Source organism: Suillus clintonianus (genome assembly GCF_016758775.1).
Source record: "Suillus clintonianus strain FC179 chromosome Unknown DEU56scaffold_37, whole genome shotgun sequence".
NCBI classification, from domain to species: Eukaryota; Fungi; Basidiomycota; class Agaricomycetes; order Boletales; family Suillaceae; genus Suillus; species Suillus clintonianus.
In genome coordinates, this window is record NW_024539261.1 from 122,926 (window position 1) to 145,317 (window position 22,392).

Below are 22,392 nucleotides of genomic sequence, written 5' to 3' on the forward strand. Positions count from 1 at the left end.
ATGACGCCCAAATGAATTTGATGCCACAAGGTCGCCGACGATGGATATTGCGACATCGCTATTGTTGTTCAATGAACCAAGCGGCCTAGAACTGCGTCCTGCAGTTCGCCATGATGCATTGTTCAAAAACTCTTTGAAGCCCGCGCACATTTGCCCCTACCCAAAAAACACCTACATTTATATAGATTATTGGCAAGATATATGCCCTGAAACCTATTTCTCCATGCAGCGCCCGCTCCTGAACCTCGTGGTATGAATGGACAGCTATTCTTGTATAAGTAGATGTAGACCGACGTCAGGGGTATTTATGTCATTCCCAACCATGATTGGTTGTCGGTCCAATTCAGGGCTAGACCTCGTCAAAGTGTTGTTCTGGACAGGTTTGAATTGTTCATGATGAGTCACGAGTTGCTGGTATATACATAGGAACTGCATGAACAAAATGACATTGGAATACCATTGAGAAAAAGTGTTCTGAAATGTTCCTACCGCATTCAGGGCTCATACGCACGACATCCAACGGCTTCCAGAAACTTGGTGCGCTCTGCGTCCAGAAGGCACACAAGACTGTTACCAGCGCCCATACACTTCCCTTCAGCACACCCGCCTGAGCTGTACAATGTAAATCCTACACTTGCTCCAAGGGCTCGTGAGGGATCTGCGACACACCCGCCGATATCTCGCCGTAGACGTGGTAGAAGCGGGGGAAGGGTCGAAGGGTCGGCAGCATAATCATAGATACGGGTGCGTTGGGCACAAGATAAGGAAGGAGCGAGGATCGCAAGGATTTGGAGGCGCAGCTCCACAGGAAGATTGTGAAATGGAAATGATTCGCTGGTCAGATTACTCGAAGGTTGTTGGTCCACGGATGGGAGAGAAGCCTTCGACTGAAAGATGAGCGCCCGAGAATACTTTAGAAGGTTCAATGCCTCCATCTCTACTTGTCTTTTCCAATAAGCGTTTCGCCGGTGAAGCACCCGGTGAAGAGAACGTTCTGCATCCTTCCATGACACTTCAGTTTCAGAGGATGACAAACGCCCTGCTTGTTGAATGGAGGAGTTGTCATTCGGGATTTCCGTGCACGTTATTTGGTTCGCATACACTTCCACGTTCATGAGTGACCAGTTACCCATCTCAATGGCGTGAATAACTTCACATACGCCCTTGATCCCCAGGTTGTTACCACTACATTTGAGAGTGTGCAGAGAACATGCCCCGCCGTTATGCCCCGATGAAATCCACTCTGCGAGTCCAGATGCGCAACGTGCAGTTAGTCCCATGGCATTGATATGCAACTCCCGAAGGCGGGGTGCCCTTAGATGGCGAAAGAAGGTCTCGACGATAGCATCGCCAAGGTTATGGTTTCCCGTGAGAGAAAGGAACTCTAGTCGAGAGTGATTTACTGTGGTGGCAAACTGAGCCAGAACATCAATATCAGGTCCTAGCTTGTTCTATGACGGCGTTAATCCGTGCTTGCGAAGCCAAAAGATTGGATTTGAATTACTCACGTTTGCAAGCCACAATATCTTTAGTACTACTTCATTTCCATCCACGTAGTCTGCAATGTCTCGCAAACCTCGACAACCTATACCGTTATCATTGAGATGGATCTCCGATATCGTACTGCGGTGCCGTGAGGCCGCCGGCGACTTGAGGAACGTAAAGAGTGCGGATACACCGTCATCCCCTAGTCGGTTGTTGTTTAGCTTGAGCTTGGTGATGGACCGCGAGGAATTTAGCTGAGAAATGATAGTGTGTGCACCTATTTTGAATCATTTTAAATGTTCCGTTTGGACCTTGGTAGAACCCCGGAGGACTCACAGACCTTGAATACCTTCAAGAATCTCTTTATTGGTAGAGCGACTGGGGATTGGAACTGCCTTCAGGCTACCGGCGGGCATGGTACTTTCTGGTGGATAGATATCAAAATCGATGGTGGCAGGTGAGAAACAATCAACGATTAAGAGGTACGTATTGCCGTCGGAGGCTTGACCGACTCGGAGCTCAATATATCATCAGTTTCAAGTTTGCGAACTTCAACAGCCAAATATTTTATTTTCATCTCACTGATCTCGGCGACATAAGATATGTACGTGTGGTTATAAATTACAATTGGAACATGGGATTTAATGCAGACTTTATATAAATTTGCCACTGTTGGTTGAACAATGAGCTTAACGGCCCTCATGTCAAGTTCATGACCCGCCATCAGAGCTAATGTGTATTCCTACTCTTGGGGCTCCTCTAGGATGTCTTGACCGTCTTGTAGCGTCCATCTGGGAGCCGCTGGCGCATGTTGGAACTCGTCACCAGTGGCGCCTCGAGCAAAGATCCTTGGAACTTCATTTGGAAGTGGCGGCGGGCTCGGCGAAGGTGGACGATGTTCAAGTTCCCCGGGCTCTTCGACCACGTTCTCGGTGTATGTAACACCCTCTCTCTCTTCTGTACACAATGAACCAGTCGGTATGGGTGCGTCCGTATCAGCTACCGCTGCGGTTTGTATTTCATGCTCGGGCAGGATGGTGGCCATGGTTGGGAGAGCATCGGAACGACATATTGCACTGGCCGCTGTGCTTGTAATCTCCTCTGACGCAGAGCTTGGCGACGTGTTGAAGTGCCCGCCTAAGAGGGCACTATGGGGCTCGCAGCGAGCCTCCGTGGTAGACTGGTCCTGGAAATCGGTGGGGATGTCTTCTTGAATCTGTTGCAAAGCGCCTGCGCCCGACAGAACACCTGGGCCGATGTGTGGGTCCAATGATGGCAGCACGGAGTTACCGTCATGTGGTTGCTGAGAATGAACGGAAGCGGTGGAGTGGTATGGCTGAACAGGAGGGTAGGGGGGGTAGGGGTGATTGTTATGGCCGCCTGAACCCGGCATTTCTGGTTGGAAACCAGTCGCAAGTGTTGACTGGGAGGTGCTGTACATTTGAACATCCCCTCCGGGATTTGCTTGCGATAGGCCTTCGGGAATCGGTTCAGTATAGGAACAAGGGTCACCGGAGGGGTCTTTCTGACCTATTTTCGTCCTCATGAACTCCATGGCATCCCTCCTAGCATTAACTAAACCAGACAACATTTTCAGGTCGATGCTTCCACGCAGCCAGGGTGGAAGCAATGACCACTTTGTTCTTGCCCTGGTGCGAATGATGCTGTTTGCAATCATCACGAATACGGCCACTGTCACAGTACCGACGATGGTCTTGGATATTGTGTCTCCAGAAGTCCACCAATCGATCGAGAATGCCGCAAAGAAGAAGGCCATACTAATTTATTGATATCAGAACCTCCGCCTGTTACATTGGAACGCAGACTCACCCCCACATCAGCAACGCCTTGGGAAGGCTATAAATTATAGCCAGCTTTTCCATTCCGTGTTTATTATTGTGAAGTCTTGCTAGAAATACTGCCTGAACCAATTGCTATCAGAAATGTACCAGTGATCCAATGGGATCTACTGACCGCTTCCGTGGCTGTATTTGTTCCAGAGGTTCGATCATGCGAGACAAAGAACAAGCCGAGGACTATACTCCCCAAGCTCGTCACCAAGGACATGTAGCTTGCCATCTGAATAGCATTTCTACCGCCTCTGTCAACAGTGTTGATAGCGAGAAACCCAACATTGGCATTGAGTAACACAGTGGCCTGACTCAACATTGATCACACGCAAGTAGACAACAATGGAAAGAAGGGCTTACCAAGAGATTGGAGTCCTGAAGCTGCCCTTTGAATTTTGCACAGAATAGATTCCACCGTGTCGTGCAAGCAACCTCGTCGACAAAAATCTTATGCAGTTCTTGGATTTGAGCCACGGGATCAAAGAACAGAAGGGGTGCAAGAATGAACATAAACGCAGATGGTTTATATTCCCAACCATGAACCGTCTGTTCATACATCAGCCTCACGCAGTCTTCACCGTGATAATTCACAAAATGATTGTGAGCTTCAAAATGGCCGTAAATTACGGTTGGATACATAAATGGGAGAGCACTGACTGAATGTGTACATGAGGCGGCCTTAAATAATGATCAACATCAGGAATAAATCGAAGTCAGGTTCAAGCCTCACCAATAACAATGGCAGCGTGACCTCGTCGCATACTCTGGGCCGCAGGGGAAGTGGAAATGGCAGCATGACCTTGTTGCATAATCTGGTCCGCAGGGGGAGTGGGATGGACTTTGAAAACTGGGATTAGCACATGGCGTCTGCGACGAGGTATCAAAGTAGCATACCCTTGATTCTGTCAACCACAGAAAGGTGATCCTTGAGCTCTGTGGCATCAAATGGTAAAGAAGACTGCATCGATGTTAAGTGGTCTGCTCATTGTGACCACATGCATCAGATCAAGCTATCAGACCTATGAGAGTACTGACCGCATGCCGCATGCATCAACACACCCGTGAGCTCATCAACAATGTTTTGTGTAACCGGGCACAGGCTAGGAAAGTAATCCCAATGTCTCCTATATCGTACGTTAATTTACTTGCATATAGCCTAGAGTTTTATCAGGAATGGGAAAGTGAAGTAAAGATGTCGTGCGAACCTTTTGCTGGAACACACCAATATTGTGCTTCAATAGCGAGCCCTGGTTATGAGAACAAGGACGGCCCGTCAGATCCAGACCCGCTGAGAACTGTTGACCACCCACGTGTATGTGAGAGATTCTCGACGCCTTTACATTCAGAGATGATATCTTCAGCATTGAAGTCGTCCAACCAAAAGAGGCACCTATCACGGTGATTGGCGAAATAATAGCAACAAACAACCGATTCGCCATCAGCATAGACCTTCGGCTCAACCACAAGGTCAATCTGGCTCATGTCGAGCACGATGCCCCCTTGCTCAAGGGTCTGGTGTAGTTCTTCCAGCAAATACACCATGTAGTATTGGATGTCTTCGCCTATATCTGGCTTACGAATATCCATCTCTGTGAATGTTCTCTGCGCGTTATAACTCCAACTCAGACCGTCGATCTTCAATAATTCATGGACTTGACGCACTTTCTCTTGGTTCACATAATAACGGGCACCCTCTGGATGCACGAAAGTGGTCCATCCTTCGGGAATAGGCATGCTTGAAAAAGTTGAGGTGCGACAACTAAAGGTCAAAATATGACTTACTCATGCCCGGTGAGTGACATAGCAGGGACGGTGATGTCATGAACCTTGGGGTCCCTTTGGCAAGGTCAGTTCTCGAGTAAAGGCAGTAAAGCGAACTCATTTTCACCGGGGGGAGCACCTTCCATACCTCCTGACATCGTTTGCAACCATACAGCTTGTCAGCGGAGCATCATACTGGGCGCCATAGATCATGACGACCTCGGGGCCCGGTAGCTCATTGCTACCGGGGGGAGCAGTGTAATGTACATAATGATCGTAACCGGAATCTGATACCGGCAAAGCCTGGACAGGCAAATCCAATGGAACAGAAATCGTATTCGGGGATCCGTGGTACGCGTTGGAACCATGGATGCTAGCCGGGCGAGAATAGACAGCTCCCTTGCCATGTGGTCGATATGCAGCTTGTCGACTTTCCGAACCAGCGATTGATCGTGTAAGGGAGCGATTGCTGCTAACCGAAACATGACTATCGGACGCGTGTTGGGAACGAGACATGCTAGGCGCCAAATGCCTCATGGATGGCGTGCGCGTTGTATTTACAGAACGGGCATCGTCCATGTATCCTGATTGTCGTGAATGTCCTGTGGATACTTCATGGGGGCCAACAAGGCGCGAAGGGCCTGGACTGCTAGATTCCTGCAGTGGCCTGTCCGTGAGCGACATCCTGTTGTTCACCGAACTCTCTCCCATCTCCAGAGACAGGTGTAAGCTTGACACAGAGCCTTGATGAAGCCCGTCTGTTTCGGTGGCACTGGTGTATCCTGTCGTTGTTGAAGGAACCTCCAACGGAGGGATTGCTGTACCCTTTCGTAAAGGTCGTGAAGGTCGTGAATGGGTTCCTGTGTAAGGATCGTCTGAAGGAGATGAAGGCTCCCCTGCAACTTCCAGACCCATCTGACCAGGAGGCAGAAGGCTGGGGCAAATGGGTGAATCCTCTGCTACGATATCCTCTTGAGATCGCGGGCGCACTTCGCTGGGAAAACGTGTTATCAACCTCCGATTACTGAGGTTCAAAAGCCCTGCAGCAAAGCGGCGCAGTGAAGATAAGGCAACGAAGAATAAACCCGCAGAGCGACGTGCAAGTCGTGAAAGCCATTTCTTCAGTATGTTGAGAATACGAGCAAAGCGGCCTGCCATCATGGCGGGTTATTCCAGGCGGTGAAAGCAAGGAAAACAGGCCGTCATGCCACTACATTTATCAAACACGCCACAGCCGGGCCCGCAAGAGGCTGTACTAGGCTATATATTACACACTTGCTGTACTGGATTTTCGAGAAACAAGTGGATATGTGAATCAGAGTGATCCATCAGAAACGTAGAACGCAACCTTCCAGAATGGCAGTGAGAATACTGCAGGGAAGCGAGGGACTCGGACGAAGGTACTTGGTTCAATGTATTGTTTGGTGTGATAAAGGAACACATGGCGTGGGAAGGAATGATACCAAGATGTCACAGGATGTCACCCCTTCTCAACGCTTGTATGTTTCTTGTGGAATGCTATCAAGAGGCTTCCTAGGCCCGGTTGTCGGAAGAGAAATCGATCATATTTTGAATGTCGAGCATATCGCAAAATGCGACAGTTTGAGGGTTAGTGTACCAAGGTGCTGCACAAGCAAATGTCAGTGAAAATATTTCAAGAAATTAGTACACTTACGTTGTTGGTTCTTTTGAGCTCCTTCACTTCCAGGACCAGGGGCGCTCTGCATGAATGTCTGGCAATCCAGGATGGATCGTATACCAGGTAGAGGGGCATCAGAAGAGTTTGCTTCGTTGTTGCGCACATTCGACTCCACCCACTCCATCTCTTCAGCGACCTTCGCGCGAGCTGTTGCTTCATCAGGATAATCTGCTTGACGTCGCCTCATGGAGAGGAATGGATGAAAAGCGCGTGTTATTGCCAGCCATTCCGGATCAAAGGTGAGCTTCGGCATACAGCGTTGTCCAGGCATGGCAGATCCATCCGATGTGGTAGGCACATCGATGACCTATATTAGAAAATCAGCGGAACCACGTCCCATAAACACAGAGCTACAGACCTCCATGAATTCTCGTTTTGGCAGGCATTTGTCCAAGGCCAGGAAATTCGTCACAGATGGCTGCGGCCGATAAGCAACGGGAGGGGGCTGGATAACTTCGTCTTCTTCTTCTTCCAGCGTTATTTCATCAGGGTTATGGGAAGCCGTTTGCAAACGAGGAACTTCAGTTGGAAGATTCTGAGGTTCAACTGCTTCGAAATCATCATCCACGATTGCTATTTCATCTGGGTTTTGTGGCGGGAAAGTATTGGACGGGGAATTCGATCTGGTGCCGGATTCTTCGTGGTGCACGGTAGCCTGAAAGCGAACGTGCAAATGGGCTGAGAACCACCATTTTGGTTTCAGTGTCCGCAAGAGCCCCATTAAAGGAGGGGAACCCAGGTTGCCTGTCTGTACGTCCTGTTTGAAAAATGGCTTGCGGCGAAGGAGACCCTGAGTGTCACCATGTTTCTCGATGTGTTGGGGCCAGTCATGAGAAAGGAAGATATCTGGGGAGGATAACTGTGATGCATTCGATGTGAGACCGAGATCTCGCACAGACTAAAATTCACTGACCAAAGACAAACGGCGAACGTTAAATTCCCTGATGTGGTATATACTTCGCATGGAGCCATGATCGTAAGGTAATCGTTCGTAAAAACCTGCATGTGTTCAATACTGGAGTATCAATAACGCGATTGGAGAATCACCTAGACTGAAATCATTATTTTTGAAGATTCCAGACGCGCCAGCGATACGGATACCGTTCACTTGGATACATCCGGCATGTCCGAGGAAGTATATGTTTGGTGCAAGCCACCCGCCATGATACCTGTGAGAGGAAATAAGGACACGAACGGCGTGCGGAGCGGGTAGCGTACAGTTCTGACATGTAATTTGACGCCTCGTGATTTCCACCTATCACGATAGTAAGTAGCGGAGCGGTCTTTTCTCCTGTATAGTACCTGGAGAGAAGTGGATCAATGCAAGATTATACCAACTGGGTATTGACACGTACTTGTGGAAATCACCTAGCTGCCTGTACTTCTGTGGTACGGCCATGCATTGCATATCTCTGTGATTACGAATAGCTTGAAAGTCCCCGCACATAAGGAGTACATCTACAATATAGCTGTGTCTAGCCTCTAGATCACTTAGGTGCTTGTAGATCGCGTCCAGCGCGCCGTGGCTGCATCCCTCCACTGCAATCTATTAGAGTGTGAGTGGTCCATAGTCATCATGACTGCCAAGACTCAACCTTCATGGCCTGGAGAAAAGTGTATGCCCTCTTTTAGATGGACTTAGTATTCCGGAATGACTGCCTTCCTTTTTCTATAGGTCCGGCTAGGATGAGATTAGGATTGACCAGGAAACCCGGGGGTCAATAAGCTCGTCACGGTGGCTGTGCAACTTTATCTGACAAAGTCGGACTCAGTTGAGACTTTAAGTTACGGTACTTGAGACTTATGGTACTAAGGTAAGTACTAGCTCTACTAGTAGATGGAACTACTAGTGTAAGTTTTGAATGAAACCAATGAATACAGGAAAGGTTCGCAGCTACAGGCCTAGGCAAAGTATGGATAAATGAAAATAAAAAGTTGATGAAGGCCGGCTGTTGCACAGTGCATTAAAGACTGTGGAATTAAAGTTACTGCAGGACTTATGAGCTATTAACTGCAGAATCTTTGTTAAGAAGAACTGGCATGAAAATGCTGATTTTCATCCAGGCAACCAGCGCTATAGCGGTAGTCCTAGGCGGGGTGGTCTTCTCCAAAGTACCCATTGCCCCAGCAAGAGCAACGAGGCCACCGACAGTGATCATTGGTCTCATAGCGCGGAAGCGGAATACCTGCATCAATGAGGCTCCTGGCTTTGGAGTACTTCTGCTAAAGAAGCGCGGCAAAAAGCTTAAGGTAGCCTAGAATCTTGCGATAACTTCTGGAATGAGTGCGCACGCGGGTAATCGACAGCGATGCTAAGTCACTTTGTCAACTCAATGACACAGTCAAGGTCCAGGAGGAAGTAAAGCATGTGTACTCAAGTCCACATAGCTTCCAGAGTCCAGACCAAACCGAGAAGCGAGTCAGGCAAGCGCCTGCGTATGGGTGCCATGTCATTTGGGCATGACAATGACCTCGATATTGTGCCTCGCACTGGCAAGATACAGAGAGCAGAAGACAGTACAAAGTCCCGTTTCTTCCGTTCGTAAGTTTAAGTAATTGAGGGAAGGCGGGTGTAATCTTGATTCTAAGTTGAACTTCTAACTGGGATTCAAAGAACGAAACCCAACGAGAACGAAACCAAAAAAAATGACGTTTGGCCGTCTTGGTCCAACACAGCTTGTCAGAAAGCTGCGCATGTTCAACGTATGGCATATGCAAGCCTATGCAGCAGCGGCAAGGATTTATGATGTGATGGTTTGGGTTCTGATGAAATTTAAGCTCCGACAGACATGTGCAGCGCCCGCCATTAGACCCTCTCACCCGGGTTAACGTCTCCGTTCTCAGAAAGTATGTAAGGGCCAAAGTCTCAGCGCGGTCATGACCGAAACCGCAATCAAGTTGCCCTCGACCTAATATCATGTACTTCAAGCTGTCCACCCGGAAAATTCGACATCATTACGACGAAGATCCAGCCACTGTTCGTTCTATCAATCATCAGCGCTTGAAGAGCGTCAGCGCTAGACTTGCATCGACCATTGGTAAGCGCCTTATTCATTGTTATTGTTTCTCCATAGTCATAGCCATTGACGTTCTGGAAGCTGCAAGGAACATCATCAGTGTCATACAGCGTCGTGAGGTTGTCCATAGATTGGATATTGGGGACAGTTCATTGGGCGATGAGGGTTGCGTACAGCTCTTCAACTTTCTAGACTCTCCTGCCGGTCAAAGATGTAAGAACAGCCTCACCGAGCTGTACCTCACAAAGAACGATATAGGTGCAAAGGGTCTACTTGCTGTATCAAAGTTTATCAAGGACAACGACGTGCTCAGGGAGCTATGTTTATCCGGTGTGAGTAACTTAGTGTTCGCCCGTTAAAATCCCTCGGACTGACACTTTCCTCGTGATTAACGCAGAACCCATTGTCGATAAATGTGGATGTCATCGCACAGTTCACCACTGCACTGAACAGCTCGAGGCTATGCACGCTCCAGCTGATCCATAACGGCACTCTCTCTGATACCTTCATTCGCGCGTTTCTTCCCAGGCTCAACACGCGGTATCTGCGTCAACTCGGCCTTTCTGCCATCAATATTACCCGCGCTGTGGTTCCTACAATTATCGAATATGTAACCTCACCACGTTGCAGACTGGACCGATTGCAGTGCAACGCGAACAGCCTGACACTACCCGGAGCGCGCGAAATCATCAGCGCTATCGAGCGCGAGAACTACAGCCTTTTCAGGGTCAACCTTGATGACCTGCATATTGACGAATATGACGGTGATGGCGAGGAGCGCACTCTTGCGTGGCAAGAGGGTTGGCGGATCTTAAACAATGCTGCGCAGAGGAACCTAACGAGTAAGATACGGGTGAAGAAGCAAGCTGTCTCACTGCTGCTGTACAGCCGTGCATTGTTCCTTCGGTCGAGCATGCGGGACATACATGGCGGTGCTCCTGACTTTACTTCTGTTTCCACGCTCAATCGACTTTCCGCAAGTATCGAGTCAAATATCATTTCCGCTCCCTCGATGTTCTTCCAACTGCCTGAGGAAATACAACAGGAAATCATCGCTTTACTGGCACCGGATTTATCTCACCGGCAGCGAATGCGCGTCGTTGCATTTGCTGCAGATTTCCGGACACTCCCACAGCTTGATGAACCTCATCTTGAGGCGGAGAATACGGCGCATCTTCCGGAGTTCATGCGGGCAGGTCTTAGCCGGAAGGCTGATACAACCACCGACATACCATATGAAGGCTCATGGAAGCCTCCAGCGTGGTGGGAGTGTGCGTGCCCCGAAGGGGACCGTAGAAATTGCCGAACTCTGCACCGCTGGGAGAGAGAGAGGCGAGATGTGTGGCTGACGCGTGTTGGATGCGACGTTTGGGAGCCTGAATTTACCCTGCGGGACGCAGACCTTTGATCGCGACTAGTTCGGATTCAGAATGGACGATGGACAACTTTGATTTCCACTCCTTGCACTCACTATTAACGTCTAAACGTCCATTGATCAATGCCATAATAATGTCAATGATTCTTCGGATCGTGCGGCTGATCATTTGCACAGATAATTACATAATTTTTGTCGGTGGGTTTGCCATCCTGTACTTGCTCGGTGTCTCTGATACAACAGCCATTGAGATAGCTGTGCGCTGCTGTGTTTCCTATGGAAAGTCCATAACACTTAAGTTTGTCCCCCGCCGTTCCCAAATTGCATCTTCCCTTATCCTTATCACTCACTCGACCTCTACGTCCACCATCTGCTATCTTAGCTGATATATTTGACTCTACATCTTGAGTCTATCAGCTTTCGGTCACACTCATCATTGATCAGTTCATAAATGTTGGGCGACCTTCCTTCTAAGTCGAAAGGAGTTCAAAGGGCACTCCTTATTAGTGTGGCAAAAGTAGCCGGTTTCGACACCCTCCCTCACGCAGACAGAGATGTAGAGAGGATGAGAGACTTCCTTGTGAAGTGTATGTATATTTGTGTCTAAAAGCTTCATGAGATTGATTAACTGCTGCAGTTCGTGGCTACCAACCGAAAAACATTGTCATTATGATGCACCGTAATAGTGTTTTGCCAGAGTTATATCCCAGCAGAGCGAACATAGTGAGCACCTAAAGTGCATATTTTCTATTGGTTATCTGATCGTCGGGTGCAGTTGCGCGAGATTGACGATATGGTTAAACTTACATCTCAACAAGACCAGATGTTCTTCTACTGTGAGTAAGCTCTTGCAATGCTGCGACGAATGAGAATACATTGGAGTGCTAATGTAATGATCCGTCAGACACTGGTCATGGCGCTCAGGTGACTTGCAGACACAACTCTGAACCCGACAATAAGGATGAAGGTATTATCCAAGTCTCATTTCTACAGCGCGTGTTAATATCTTCGATATAGCTATCCTCACATACACGGGAAAGCGTATCATTGATAATGTATGCTCCAGTCATAAATTCTTGTTCGGTTCATGGCGTTGAACGATTCCAAGGTTTTGAAAGAACGCCTCGTTGATCCATTACCTCCAGGCGCCAAGCTTTTCGTGCGTATTCCAATTTGGTTTATAAAGTCCCACCAACGATGTCGTCTTGTAAACAGGCGCTTTGGGATTGTTGCCATTCTCACACAGTGTTAGGTACGTTGGTCTATAGTTCATGTTCGTTTTCGCACTCATACGGGTATCAAAGATTTGGCGCATTCAAACTGCAACGGGTTGTGGCGGAAACCCCTCAAAGTCCTGACAGGTGAGAGCCACGTTTTGATCGTGGCTCCGAGTCGATATTTATGATCTCAGGTTTGGCAAGGAAAACCAAAAGCCTTGGTGTGTATTTCGTTGTTTTGTTCGTCATTACTTGAATGTTCGCTACACAGGCAAGAGGCTCAGTGCCAACATCTTGAAAGATGGCTGCGAGGGACGGCTCTCGTCAAAGGATGACTCTCAATTGAAGATAGCAATTGACGGCGTGGATTTTCCCGCCCTCAGCAGAGTGGCTTCTCCTGATTCATACCTACCTCAGGCTCCATGTACATTTGACTGTATTATGACGCCCCCCGAGAACAGAGACAAGGCCTATGTCGTGCGTTTTCTCTCTCTTACTGATATCTTTAGGAAATTCTGAACCCGATACCTCCAAGGTTTCCTTATCTGCATGCAGGGACAATGAGTTGGCATATGATGATAACGCCACGGGTGACACTGTGACGAAGGTATGGCTTAGTCTTCTAAGCATTTTCAGTCTGACTGATGGCCGCTTAGTTCTTTATCGAGTACCTCGGTGAGAGGCATATTCAGAGAAAGCGATACTTGGAACTTATTCTCTTTAGAGCGCAATCCTAGGCCTTCTTATCACGATCTACTCTCCAACATACAGTGAGTGGGACTTTCCTATCTCCTGCGACGCGCTGACCGGCACCTCACAGGCAAAGGGTTGATGAAATAACTCGCAGACGCATAGGGGCGACAACTCGCCACTCACAGAGACGGTCGGAACACGAAGTCGAAATCGAGGATTGGCACACAGGCGAACACCACCCTGGCCATAGCGATGACTGGAATGACACTTCAACTATAAACTCTCAGCAACCTTCGGTGTGTTTAACGTTGCTTTATCAAGTTCGCCATGCTTACCCTGTTTTTCGTGCAGTTCGCGAGTCACTACTGCCTGGTGAGTGTCATAACGTGCCTTGCGTTGACTGTCATGTTAATGTTAATGTGATACAGGATATGTCGCAGACCTTTGAATTTTGAAGACGAGCGATATTATTTGGCAGAGAGACTGCGCTGGTCTGACGTTTACCTTATTGATTAAATCTTGATTATTCCTGGCAGGACCTTCGCAAGCATTTCCCTTCATTCAGAATCATACCCTGGCTTCGAACAAATACCACTTTTTACAGTTATTATATCCAGGACGATCTTATGCCCAATGCACACCAGTACATACTCTACATGAATATTCATGCACACCGGTCCTCCTTCGAATTTTCTGTGGACCTTTTGTATCCTACTTAACAGCTGTCCTCAGTCCTGTACTTATTCGTATGTAATTGGCATTACAACTCTTACTTGGATAATATATTGCGGCAGCCGTTTTACATCGATTTTGCGGCGACTGCCTGCGTGAAAAAAGTTCATTGATAAATAGTAAAGGCGGTAGCAAAGAGTAAAGGAAGATGGTGTCTACAATATATCTGGAATAACCGGGTCGAGGGAAAGCCGCGCATCATCCAAGATTCAATTTACGTAATAGCACGATCTCGGATATAAGCATCTTCCCGTCCGAGTCCTTTGAACTCAACCCTATCGAAGTCACAAGTACTGTACAAGTGCTTCTCAACCTATCGGTGATCCCGATCAGTCTCTCAAACCCAACTGATGAGCACCGCAGCGCAACCCGAATGGTCAAATTTGGCTGTTGTCACAGTTTTTCAGTATGCTTATTGTCATCTGGCAACACGCAGGAGACGCCAGCTTTTCCCCGTACGGTGTATTTGTCTCCAGGTCTTACAAACTTACTTGATCTTTAGGATTCTTTATGCTGGCATCACATGCATTGGTGACTATGCCAGCACATGATTTCTAACGCCACTGGAAGTCTGGCCGCTACTTATCTGTGCGCCTGTGAGGTCCGAGAGGGTCCGGGTCATTCTGGTTCCTTGAAGTTCTCCGCAGCACATGTTACTAGTGTGGGGTGACCGGCCCGCGAAACAAATATCATCCTTGCACAAAGGATGAGTGAGCAATCATCCAAATGAAATTCATTGTGCACTGATGGGTCAACTTTTGCAAAGGTCTGGATGGTTCTGATGCCCGTTGCTCGGACTCGCGATGATCCTATCCGCCTCTTTTAGAAGGTGATATTAGCGGCCGCCGCTCATAGCTGACATCATTATACTTGTCATTGGATGGAGCAGAGTAGAGCAGAGCTTGGGGACTTTACTTTCGCCCCGATTATCGGACAACCAGTAGATATACTCCACCTGACGGGGCGCCGCAGCAGGACATAAACCATCCGTGGATGGCTACTTAAGACGTCAAGGTGTGGAATAGAATGAAGCATCTCCCATTCTCTACTACTTCACTCACTCAAACCTCAGCAATGTCAATGTCACCTCGCATAGTTGCCGTATTTGGAGCTACTGGAACTCAAGGCATGCTGCTGTCATTCATACTTGAGTCTCTAGCTAATCAGAATCATCAGGCTCATCTGTCGTCCAAGCCCTGCTAGCGGATGGTACATTCATACCGCGTGCAATTACCCGAAACTCCAATTCGGAGAAGGCGTTGAAGCTGAAGGCTCTTGGGGCCGAGGTTGCCCAAGCCGATTTATGGGACATCGACTCCTTGAAGCAAGCCCTGTCCGGTGTTGAGGCCGTCTTTGGGGTATGACACACTTTCTCCGTGGCCCCCCGAAGGCCTGACTAACTGCTGTCTGTTTCAACAGGTAACTGACTATTATGACCCCAAAAACTTCGCTCAAGGTCACAACAGCGAAATGCTACTCGGGAAGAATCTCGTTGACGCTTCTAAAGCAACGGATGTTAAGTACTTCATTTGGAGGTGAATTCGGCTGTTCTCTAGTGTGACTTCATCCTCAATGCATGCCTTTCACAGTTCTCTACCGCACTGTACAAGGGTGTCCAACGGGAAGTATGCAAATGTTTACCACTTCGACAGTAGGTTTTCATTCGCCCAGCACGCGACATGAACTAATTTCATACTTGTTAGATAAAGCTAACGTGGATGACTATCTCCGAGACTCCGGTGTACCCCATTCCATCCTGTACACCGGTAAGCCTTTTATTTCTTTTGAGTGTCTTTCGATCAGTTGACACTGATAACTCAAGGCTGGTTTTTGGAGAATCTTTGGAAGTAAGACTTTTGTAATGAAGCCTATGCATAGCTGATGCAAACTTTGTGCAGCTACAATGCTCTTATGCCTGTGCTAGATTCCGATTGCCTAGAGCTAACCGCGGCCAGATATGACCCTCAATCTCCTCAGTATTTTACATGGGTTGAGCGGGACCTTGGCCAGTGTGCATTGGCACTCCTCAAGCAATACAAAGATCGTGATTCGGAAGTTCTCTCCCGCACGTTCTATGCCATCAGTGCAAAGTTGAACTACACCCAATTTGCATCAATCCTTCAGGAGGGTATGTGGTCAGAACGTAGGAATTTATTGCTATTCTAATTTTCGTGCTACCGTCAGCATTGGGGAAGCCGGTATCCTTTGTGCCATCCCACACAACTGGAATGCAGGTTCGTCAATAATTTCTCTCTGATGTAATACATGTGCTCAAATGTCGTGCAGGAAATGGACGACATGGTCGGTATTGTCCAGTATGATTGGAACTTCGATGCTGATATCTTTCTTAGTATGCCTTCCAGTCCGAGTTTGGACTGTACCCGCAAACCGCTATCCCTGATCCACATCTGATCAGTTTGGGAGTGAAGTTCCACACCTTGGAGGAATTTTCGCAGGAAATTAAAGGCAGATATGCTTGAATCTTATTTCGAAGTTTGAACAAGAATAATCTCTGTGTGTACTCCTTGACTAATATATGATCTATCATGCAATCGCGCACAAGCTTACTTACACTCGCACAGTAAAATGACGCCCGAATGGACATGATCTTTGACATCGGTTCGTGGAGATATTAGGTCGCCGCCGATGTATCGTGTCATCTTTAATTGTCGCTGGATGAGAGCCACCCAGAGTTTCAGAAGTTTCATTATGCATCTCGAATTGCCAAAAGCCCGTGTGCATTTGTCCCTGACAAAACGCGCTCCGCACAAGGCTATCCATATAAGTATCCAAGTTCAGACGCACGGCGTTCCAAATCAGAATGTCGTTCGGACTGTCATATTATACAAGTTGGTACGTTCTCTTGCTGTATGCATGTACAGCTGTAGGTTGTGGGCATCTTATCATTATCATACAGCATTGGGCTACAGCAATCTGGGACGCGTGACGGTACCTGCACAGGCTGCTAGCACTGCAGTTCGTCTGATATATACGAGTATGTAGTCGCAGTGCACATGGAAACGGGGAATCTGAATCCTGGCTTTATGATACCTGTCAGTGATACCCAGTAAATATCTGCAGCCTCAATCAGAGCTTCAAATCCTTGATTTTGGACCCTCGCGGTCTGGCCTCTGCAAGGCTGTACAAAGTGTAAGTTTAAGTTTGACTTGCGCAAATCAGATGATGCCGTAATTTCTTGTTCATTGACAACGGGCCAGGGCGGGTCCGACGTACGCCCTTCTCCCGAAGAACCCTCCGCTAACAAGTCAGCATCCGGATGCCATGGCTGTGCCGTACTTGTGAGCTCACTGCATCATGTGCCTTGCTTGGGCGACGCTTATTCAGTACCCATTCGTGGGTAGGCTTGGTACTTATATCTTTGATTAAGTTATGTCGCAGGTCGGTTTGCTTGATTCAATATTACCAAGTGGACACCTACTAGTGCGATCTCGCCCTCTTAATTGCCGTCGGCCGCCTTTTTTGCATTCCCACCTCTACTAGTATGTCTTTCACTCAAGGCGCATCCTGCAAAGGCAGGAGGAAGGCATTGCTCATCGCCGTGAGGAACGTAAGAGGGATCGATGTTTCGCTCCCCCGTACGCACTATGATGCACAAGAACTCAAAGAACTTCTCATTAGTTCGTCCTTTTCGTTGTGTGTGGAACCCTGCATTTTGACGCTCTTACTCTAGGCCAGTATGGCTATGTTGAAGATGACATCGTAATGCTGCGGGACGATCGCAATTTAGACAAGTCATTTTGGCCTTCCAAAGTCAACATTGTGAGCTTGAACACTGAATCTGTTTCAATACCCAATCTGACTTCACTTCATATTTAGTTCAAGAGGATCAAATGGCTCGTAGATGATGTTGGAGAACACGACAAACTGGTATTCTACTGTCTGTCTCCCCTTGTAATTGCAACTACACCAGTCAGACTCATGTTATTTCGTTAGACTCGGGTCACGGCGGGCAGACTATCTGCCGCCATAATAGTGAAGTAGATGGTCACGATGAAGGTGAGGTTCATCTTCCTAATTTTATCTCCAAAACTGACGCTTCCGCAGTTATATATGAATACAACGGCGACAAGATTGTTGACAACGTAGGTTTGAAGACCAGACAACTGTTAACGGTGGCGCTAAATCTCATGTTAGGACCTGAAACGACACCTGGTAGATCCTGTGTTAGAAAAGAAGGGCTGTCAGTTGTTTGTGAGTAATCCCCACAGCATATTCGCCCGAGTCGATCATCCAATATTGGCCATCGTAGGCACTGTTCGATTGTTGCCATTCTGAGACCATCCTTGGTGATTGCTCCACTATCTCTGCCATCCATGCCGACTGAACAATCCACACAGACCTTAAGCATTGTAACTGTTGCTTTCGATTGCTGTCCCCTGTCAAGTCCATTGTCGCCTCTAGCCAGAGCGACGCAGATTTAACTCGAACACCTTCGCTAACCGGGAGAGTAATACGATATTCTTCAGAAAGCATACGGCGGCCGAACAAAAACGCCCTGATTATATCTCCGTGGTCCGCCATTGGTATGTGTTCTCCATTTATCCTTCGGCCTACCATTTTTGACGTAGCAATGATAGGGCTGGCAAATCGTGCCATGTGGCATCGTGAGTTCAATTTTATTGCTGTTACTGCAGTCTGACGGAGGATCCAGTTTACAACCGTGCCGCGAGAATACTGAAGGTCTTTCTCAAGAGCACGCTATCTACTGGTAATGAACCCGATGGACCACGGGTTGCACGTGCGAGGCCACCAGTCTCAGTCAATACTGTGCTTGCTTCTCAGTCCCAGAGGTTCATGTCCCCAGATCGGACTGTGATGTCTCCTATCTCGATTTATCCAAATGCTAGATGCAAAAGTGCTTGTGACATAACTGCAGAAGAAGAGGATCAAGGTCGTGTTGTAAGTCGTTACACATCTACGGCATGGCACACATCTAGAACTTTCACTCTAGGTGTGTTTGTCAGCATGCAAGGACAACGAAATGGCACACGACGATAATGAGACAGGTGGAACTTTGACAAAGGTGAACAAAAAGCTTGCGCTGCATTTGCCGCATGCTCATTAATATGATTCAACAGTTTTTTATATCTTCACTGAGTAAGTTGTGAGTTATCTGTACATGATAACCCCTGAAAACTTTGTTCGCAGAGAAGAATTCCGGTATCTCTTACCGAGGCTTACTCGACAACATTCAGTTGGTTTTATATGACTACTGTGTTGCTTCGATGTCTCTAACTCTATGTCCTTATAGGTCTCAAGTTACCGACCTCCAGAAAAAGCGGGCAGCAGAGATGCCAAGACAAACTTTTGGCTGGTTTTCGGCTCGAAGGAGACCGTTGGAGCTCACATCAGAATGTGATGACAATTCGATCAAAAGGAAAGGCTCTGCTCAAGAACCCCGTGTAAGTGTAAGACTCGCTTGGCGCTATAAAATAATGACCAATTGGCCCCCCAGATTGCAAGTAATTGCCCATTCGTATGTACTATTTCTTTGCGGCTGAGATCTATTACTCAACTACAATAGAACTGGAACAAGAAATTTTCTATCTAAGCGTTAGCCTTCACGAAAGGCCAAGGTCAGTACCCTTCTTCCGAATAATCTGATTCAAGTTGAACGTTTTCCAGTATCTACTTTATCAGTCATTTATCCTCTTTCGATATTCATATTCATAACTCGGGGCTATGTTCAAAGTTCAAACTGTCATCAAATAGGTCGCGCCTTCGATAAGTGGACATGTTTCACTAAGTAAGTCTACTTTGCTATCAGCGTGCGTACCTGTTCTTGTCTACATAATCATCTGTCACGGCTACAATTATCCTTACGTATGTAAATATTTTAATAGCGCATGGGGTCACCGGTTCACTGCCAATGCCATACGTGTTGTGTAAGCCTGTGTGGAACCTGTGGGGTTCAACTTCCTGAGTCCTTTCTACGAACAGCATCGTGTCGGGTATAAAATGCTATCTCGCTGGGCTGTCATTCCTCTTCGACCTCTTATCGCCCGTTGACTCAATCACCTCGCCTTGACGTTTGGAGTCAAGCAAACTTCATCTGTGTTGGCAGCAGGAAGACTCAATAGTCGAGTCTCTCTACTAAGTCACATTTTCATAGATCACAACTGTCGATCATATCTCCTGCTGCGGTCGATCTCAAACCCTCATACATATCACTTGGCCTTTTGGGAACCATAATTTATGGCAAACTCTACCAATGCTGGAAATAAGAAGGCCCTGCTCATCGCAGTCCAATCTGTGAATAAAAAAGGCTTTCTTCCTTTGCACTATGCCCACGAGGACGCCGATTCGCTTAAATGTCTCCTTATCGGTGAGTCGTTAACGCCTAGGCCTGCATGCATTATTCTTCTGAATCTGGATCTCCATTACATTATAACATTCATAGATAAGCTCAATTATCCCGAAGCGAATGTCGTCTTGATGAAGCATGATTGGAATGTCCCGAAACATCTCTGGCCATCACGGAGAAACATAGTAAGACACTTTAATATCAAAGCTAGCTCAATTGGCTGAATTGGTGTTTGGCAGCTCGCGGAGATCGCTAAGATGGTCAAAAATGCATCCGCAAATGACCAGTTCTTCTTCTATTGTAAGTCAGAAATTCGTCAGCTTGCAGGAATCAAGATAATACGTTGGAATGTACAAGATTCTGGTCACGGAAATCAAGTAACTTGCGAGCACAATACGGAAACAGATGGAAAGGACGAACGTATGCTTGATAGCATATTCCCTCTTCACATCTGACCCTATGTCCTTGCTAGTCATATACGCGTACACTGGCCACTATATTATGGATAACGTACGGCTCCTTCATACGTCATCTATCGATTTCAGACTGATTATGCATTCACAGAAACTAAAAAAGGTACTGGTAAAGCCTTTACCTCCAGGCAGTAAACTTTTCGTGAGTGAATCTTCCAAGGCAACGTGCAACGCGAGCTCATTCTCCTTTTGGGAGACAGGCACTTTGGGACTCTTGTCACTCTGCGACAATTTTGGGTCAGTACTAGTGGTCCTACTGCTTAGCTGATACCCGATCTGATAACAATTCAATAAGACTTGGACCACCACAAGTGCAACAAGTTATTGTCTGGAGACGCTGCGAAGACTCAACGAAGGTCACTCACGGGACGCTTCCGATTGCCGGGTATGTTAAGTTGCATTGTGTAATAGTCTCGTATGTTGATGTAAGGATAAGACTTCGTGCCGAGATTAAGAACACTCCGTAAGCACTCCGCCCGTCCCTCCCTTGAAATATCTGACTTGTTGTATGATGGCCAATCAGCATCCAGCAGCCAACAACCTCTACCACGTGGTCGTGCAGGGAATCCATCGCTGTCGTTAAATAGTGTTCTCATGCGACCTCAATCTCCTAACAGCTGGCTTCCGCGCATGTTTATTGAGAACTCACCTTCTGCTCTCCGTAGGGTTTTGTCCCCAGTCTCTTGGGTCAAGTGTACGGGCGACTGTCAGAAGATGGAACCAGAAGACCAGACAGCAGCGCATGTAGTGCGTAGGATTTGCTCCTGGTTGATGTACTTAACGACGAGGTCACCAGGTTTCATTGTCAGCATGCCGTGACAACGAATCCGCGTACGATGACAACGAGACCCATGGCACTGTGACCAAAGTGCGAGTTTTACACTATCATCAGTTGGTTTGCCTGACGTGCTCCTTGCAGTTTTTCATTGAATGCGTATGTAAGTATTTGGAAAATTCTAAATGTGGACATGAACACCTACATTGTAACACAGCGCAAGATCCCAAACCATCGCTGCTCACCCTGCTCAAACATATTAAGTTCGTGTTCCGTCATTTGCATGATTCTTCCTGACAAATACCCAAGGGAAGGTGTGGATAAAATGAACGAGAAACGGCAGCTGCAACTCAGGATTTTCGAGCGTTGCGCTACGGATGTCAATGATAGGATGACAGAGAGGAGAATGCCAATCCTCCGACGCAATACCGAGGTAGTCATCCATGACTTGGATGAGTACATGAGCTGTCAGAAAGCTCGCTTCACATCAGAAGCGAAAAACAACTGGCAGAACCCAGGGGTATTCTTTTTCTTTTTCTTTTTCTGTTCTCGTGTCTGACCAGCTCGACGACAGTACGCCAGCCATTACCCATTAGTAGGTCCTTTCCTGGAGTGTATTCACTTCGTACTGACCTCCGGTATGCAGGACATGGATCAGGTTGTCGACACTATCTTCTGATTTCTTGATTCAATCAGTGTTTGTCTTGTTCAATCGATTCACCTCTGTATTCTTGATGATTGACGATTGTTTCACGTCGAGGACAATATTTTGTGCTTATTTTGTATTTACACTCGCCACTTGTATCATGTTGGCAACATGTATTGTATGATTGGTGTTCCTGAACCCCACTTGCCATAATAAATACCCACCCACTGTTTCGCACAGTACTAAATATAATCCACATGCTGTAAACCACTAAGTCATCTTGCTACCTAGTACCCAAACCTATTAGGCCTAAGGCCTGAAGTCTGAGCAACAGTGAGCAACTT

General features: G+C 47.3%; 9 protein-coding genes across 9 annotated transcripts; 6 read left to right on the forward strand and 3 right to left on the reverse strand.

Moving 5' to 3' along the window:
* Positions 1–5: 5 nt before the first annotated feature.
* Positions 6–1,998, reverse strand: DEU56DRAFT_805257 (uncharacterized protein). The gene is made up of 4 exons (XM_041353275.1): positions 1,826–1,998; positions 1,509–1,762; positions 490–1,451; positions 6–429 (listed from the first exon to the last, which is right to left on the reverse strand). Exons 1-3 carry the CDS (start codon positions 1,899–1,901, stop codon positions 495–497), a joined length of 1,287 nt encoding a protein of 428 aa, XP_041208252.1. The 5' UTR covers positions 1,902–1,998; the 3' UTR covers positions 6–429; positions 490–494.
* A 37-nt stretch (positions 1,999–2,035) lies between these two features.
* Positions 2,036–5,221, reverse strand: DEU56DRAFT_358049 (uncharacterized protein). Its single transcript, XM_041345840.1, has 13 exons — positions 5,118–5,221; positions 4,998–5,070; positions 4,646–4,937; positions 4,558–4,582; positions 4,371–4,459; positions 4,230–4,313; positions 4,066–4,173; positions 3,993–4,013; positions 3,696–3,940; positions 3,460–3,642; positions 3,316–3,407; positions 3,016–3,263; positions 2,036–2,961 (listed from the first exon to the last, which is right to left on the reverse strand). Exons 1-13 carry the CDS (start codon positions 5,135–5,137, stop codon positions 2,228–2,230), a joined length of 2,214 nt encoding a protein of 737 aa, XP_041208253.1. The 5' UTR covers positions 5,138–5,221; the 3' UTR covers positions 2,036–2,227.
* A 1,038-nt stretch (positions 5,222–6,259) lies between these two features.
* Positions 6,260–8,396, reverse strand: DEU56DRAFT_946754 (lariat debranching enzyme, C-terminal domain-containing protein; the record flags this gene model as incomplete). The annotated part of the gene is made up of 8 exons (XM_041359047.1): positions 6,260–6,721; positions 6,772–7,102; positions 7,154–7,654; positions 7,709–7,794; positions 7,843–7,964; positions 8,014–8,097; positions 8,151–8,341; positions 8,391–8,396. The coding sequence occupies 8 exons, from the start codon at positions 8,394–8,396 to the stop codon at positions 6,630–6,632; spliced, it is 1,413 nt and encodes a 470-aa protein (XP_041208254.1). The 3' UTR covers positions 6,260–6,629.
* A 360-nt stretch (positions 8,397–8,756) lies between these two features.
* Positions 8,757–9,087, forward strand: DEU56DRAFT_358076 (uncharacterized protein). Its single transcript, XM_041345841.1, has one exon. The coding sequence runs from the start codon at positions 8,836–8,838 to the stop codon at positions 9,052–9,054; it is 219 nt and encodes a 72-aa protein (XP_041208255.1). The 5' UTR covers positions 8,757–8,835; the 3' UTR covers positions 9,055–9,087.
* A 490-nt stretch (positions 9,088–9,577) lies between these two features.
* DEU56DRAFT_358086 (uncharacterized protein) lies at positions 9,578–11,719 on the forward strand. Its single transcript, XM_041345842.1, has 4 exons — positions 9,578–9,833; positions 9,894–10,144; positions 10,210–11,385; positions 11,443–11,719. Exons 1-3 carry the CDS (start codon positions 9,713–9,715, stop codon positions 11,218–11,220), a joined length of 1,383 nt encoding a protein of 460 aa, XP_041208256.1. The 5' UTR covers positions 9,578–9,712; the 3' UTR covers positions 11,221–11,385; positions 11,443–11,719.
* On the forward strand, positions 11,379–12,719 carry DEU56DRAFT_358166 (caspase domain-containing protein). Its single transcript, XM_041345843.1, has 8 exons — positions 11,379–11,774; positions 11,825–11,910; positions 11,963–12,023; positions 12,092–12,154; positions 12,205–12,242; positions 12,296–12,346; positions 12,403–12,439; positions 12,492–12,719. Exons 1-8 carry the CDS (start codon positions 11,639–11,641, stop codon positions 12,590–12,592), a joined length of 573 nt encoding a protein of 190 aa, XP_041208257.1. The 5' UTR covers positions 11,379–11,638; the 3' UTR covers positions 12,593–12,719.
* Positions 12,720–14,644: 1,925 nt separating this feature from the next.
* Positions 14,645–16,392, forward strand: DEU56DRAFT_358182 (uncharacterized protein). The gene is made up of 11 exons (XM_041345844.1): positions 14,645–14,843; positions 14,902–14,955; positions 15,006–15,187; positions 15,249–15,364; positions 15,419–15,480; positions 15,533–15,595; positions 15,652–15,676; positions 15,728–15,957; positions 16,014–16,063; positions 16,116–16,130; positions 16,181–16,392. Exons 2-11 carry the CDS (start codon positions 14,904–14,906, stop codon positions 16,307–16,309), a joined length of 924 nt encoding a protein of 307 aa, XP_041208258.1. The 5' UTR covers positions 14,645–14,843; positions 14,902–14,903; the 3' UTR covers positions 16,310–16,392.
* Positions 16,393–17,016: 624 nt separating this feature from the next.
* Positions 17,017–19,727, forward strand: DEU56DRAFT_805289 (peptidase C14, caspase domain-containing protein). Its single transcript, XM_041353276.1, has 17 exons — positions 17,017–17,467; positions 17,521–17,609; positions 17,667–17,727; positions 17,784–17,846; positions 17,895–17,932; positions 17,985–18,041; positions 18,100–18,136; positions 18,188–18,373; positions 18,428–18,454; positions 18,502–18,749; positions 18,802–18,873; positions 18,929–18,947; positions 18,999–19,044; positions 19,102–19,252; positions 19,306–19,326; positions 19,375–19,426; positions 19,476–19,727. The coding sequence occupies exons 1-16, from the start codon at positions 17,332–17,334 to the stop codon at positions 19,399–19,401; spliced, it is 1,278 nt and encodes a 425-aa protein (XP_041208259.1). The 5' UTR covers positions 17,017–17,331; the 3' UTR covers positions 19,402–19,426; positions 19,476–19,727.
* On the forward strand, positions 19,728–22,300 carry DEU56DRAFT_805295 (caspase domain-containing protein). The gene is made up of 15 exons (XM_041353277.1): positions 19,728–20,175; positions 20,251–20,339; positions 20,394–20,454; positions 20,512–20,574; positions 20,627–20,664; positions 20,719–20,769; positions 20,828–20,864; positions 20,923–21,012; positions 21,064–21,090; positions 21,151–21,374; positions 21,424–21,495; positions 21,547–21,565; positions 21,620–21,665; positions 21,712–21,997; positions 22,049–22,300. Exons 1-14 carry the CDS (start codon positions 20,046–20,048, stop codon positions 21,959–21,961), a joined length of 1,197 nt encoding a protein of 398 aa, XP_041208260.1. The 5' UTR covers positions 19,728–20,045; the 3' UTR covers positions 21,962–21,997; positions 22,049–22,300.
* The last annotated feature ends 92 nt before the right edge of the window (positions 22,301–22,392 follow it).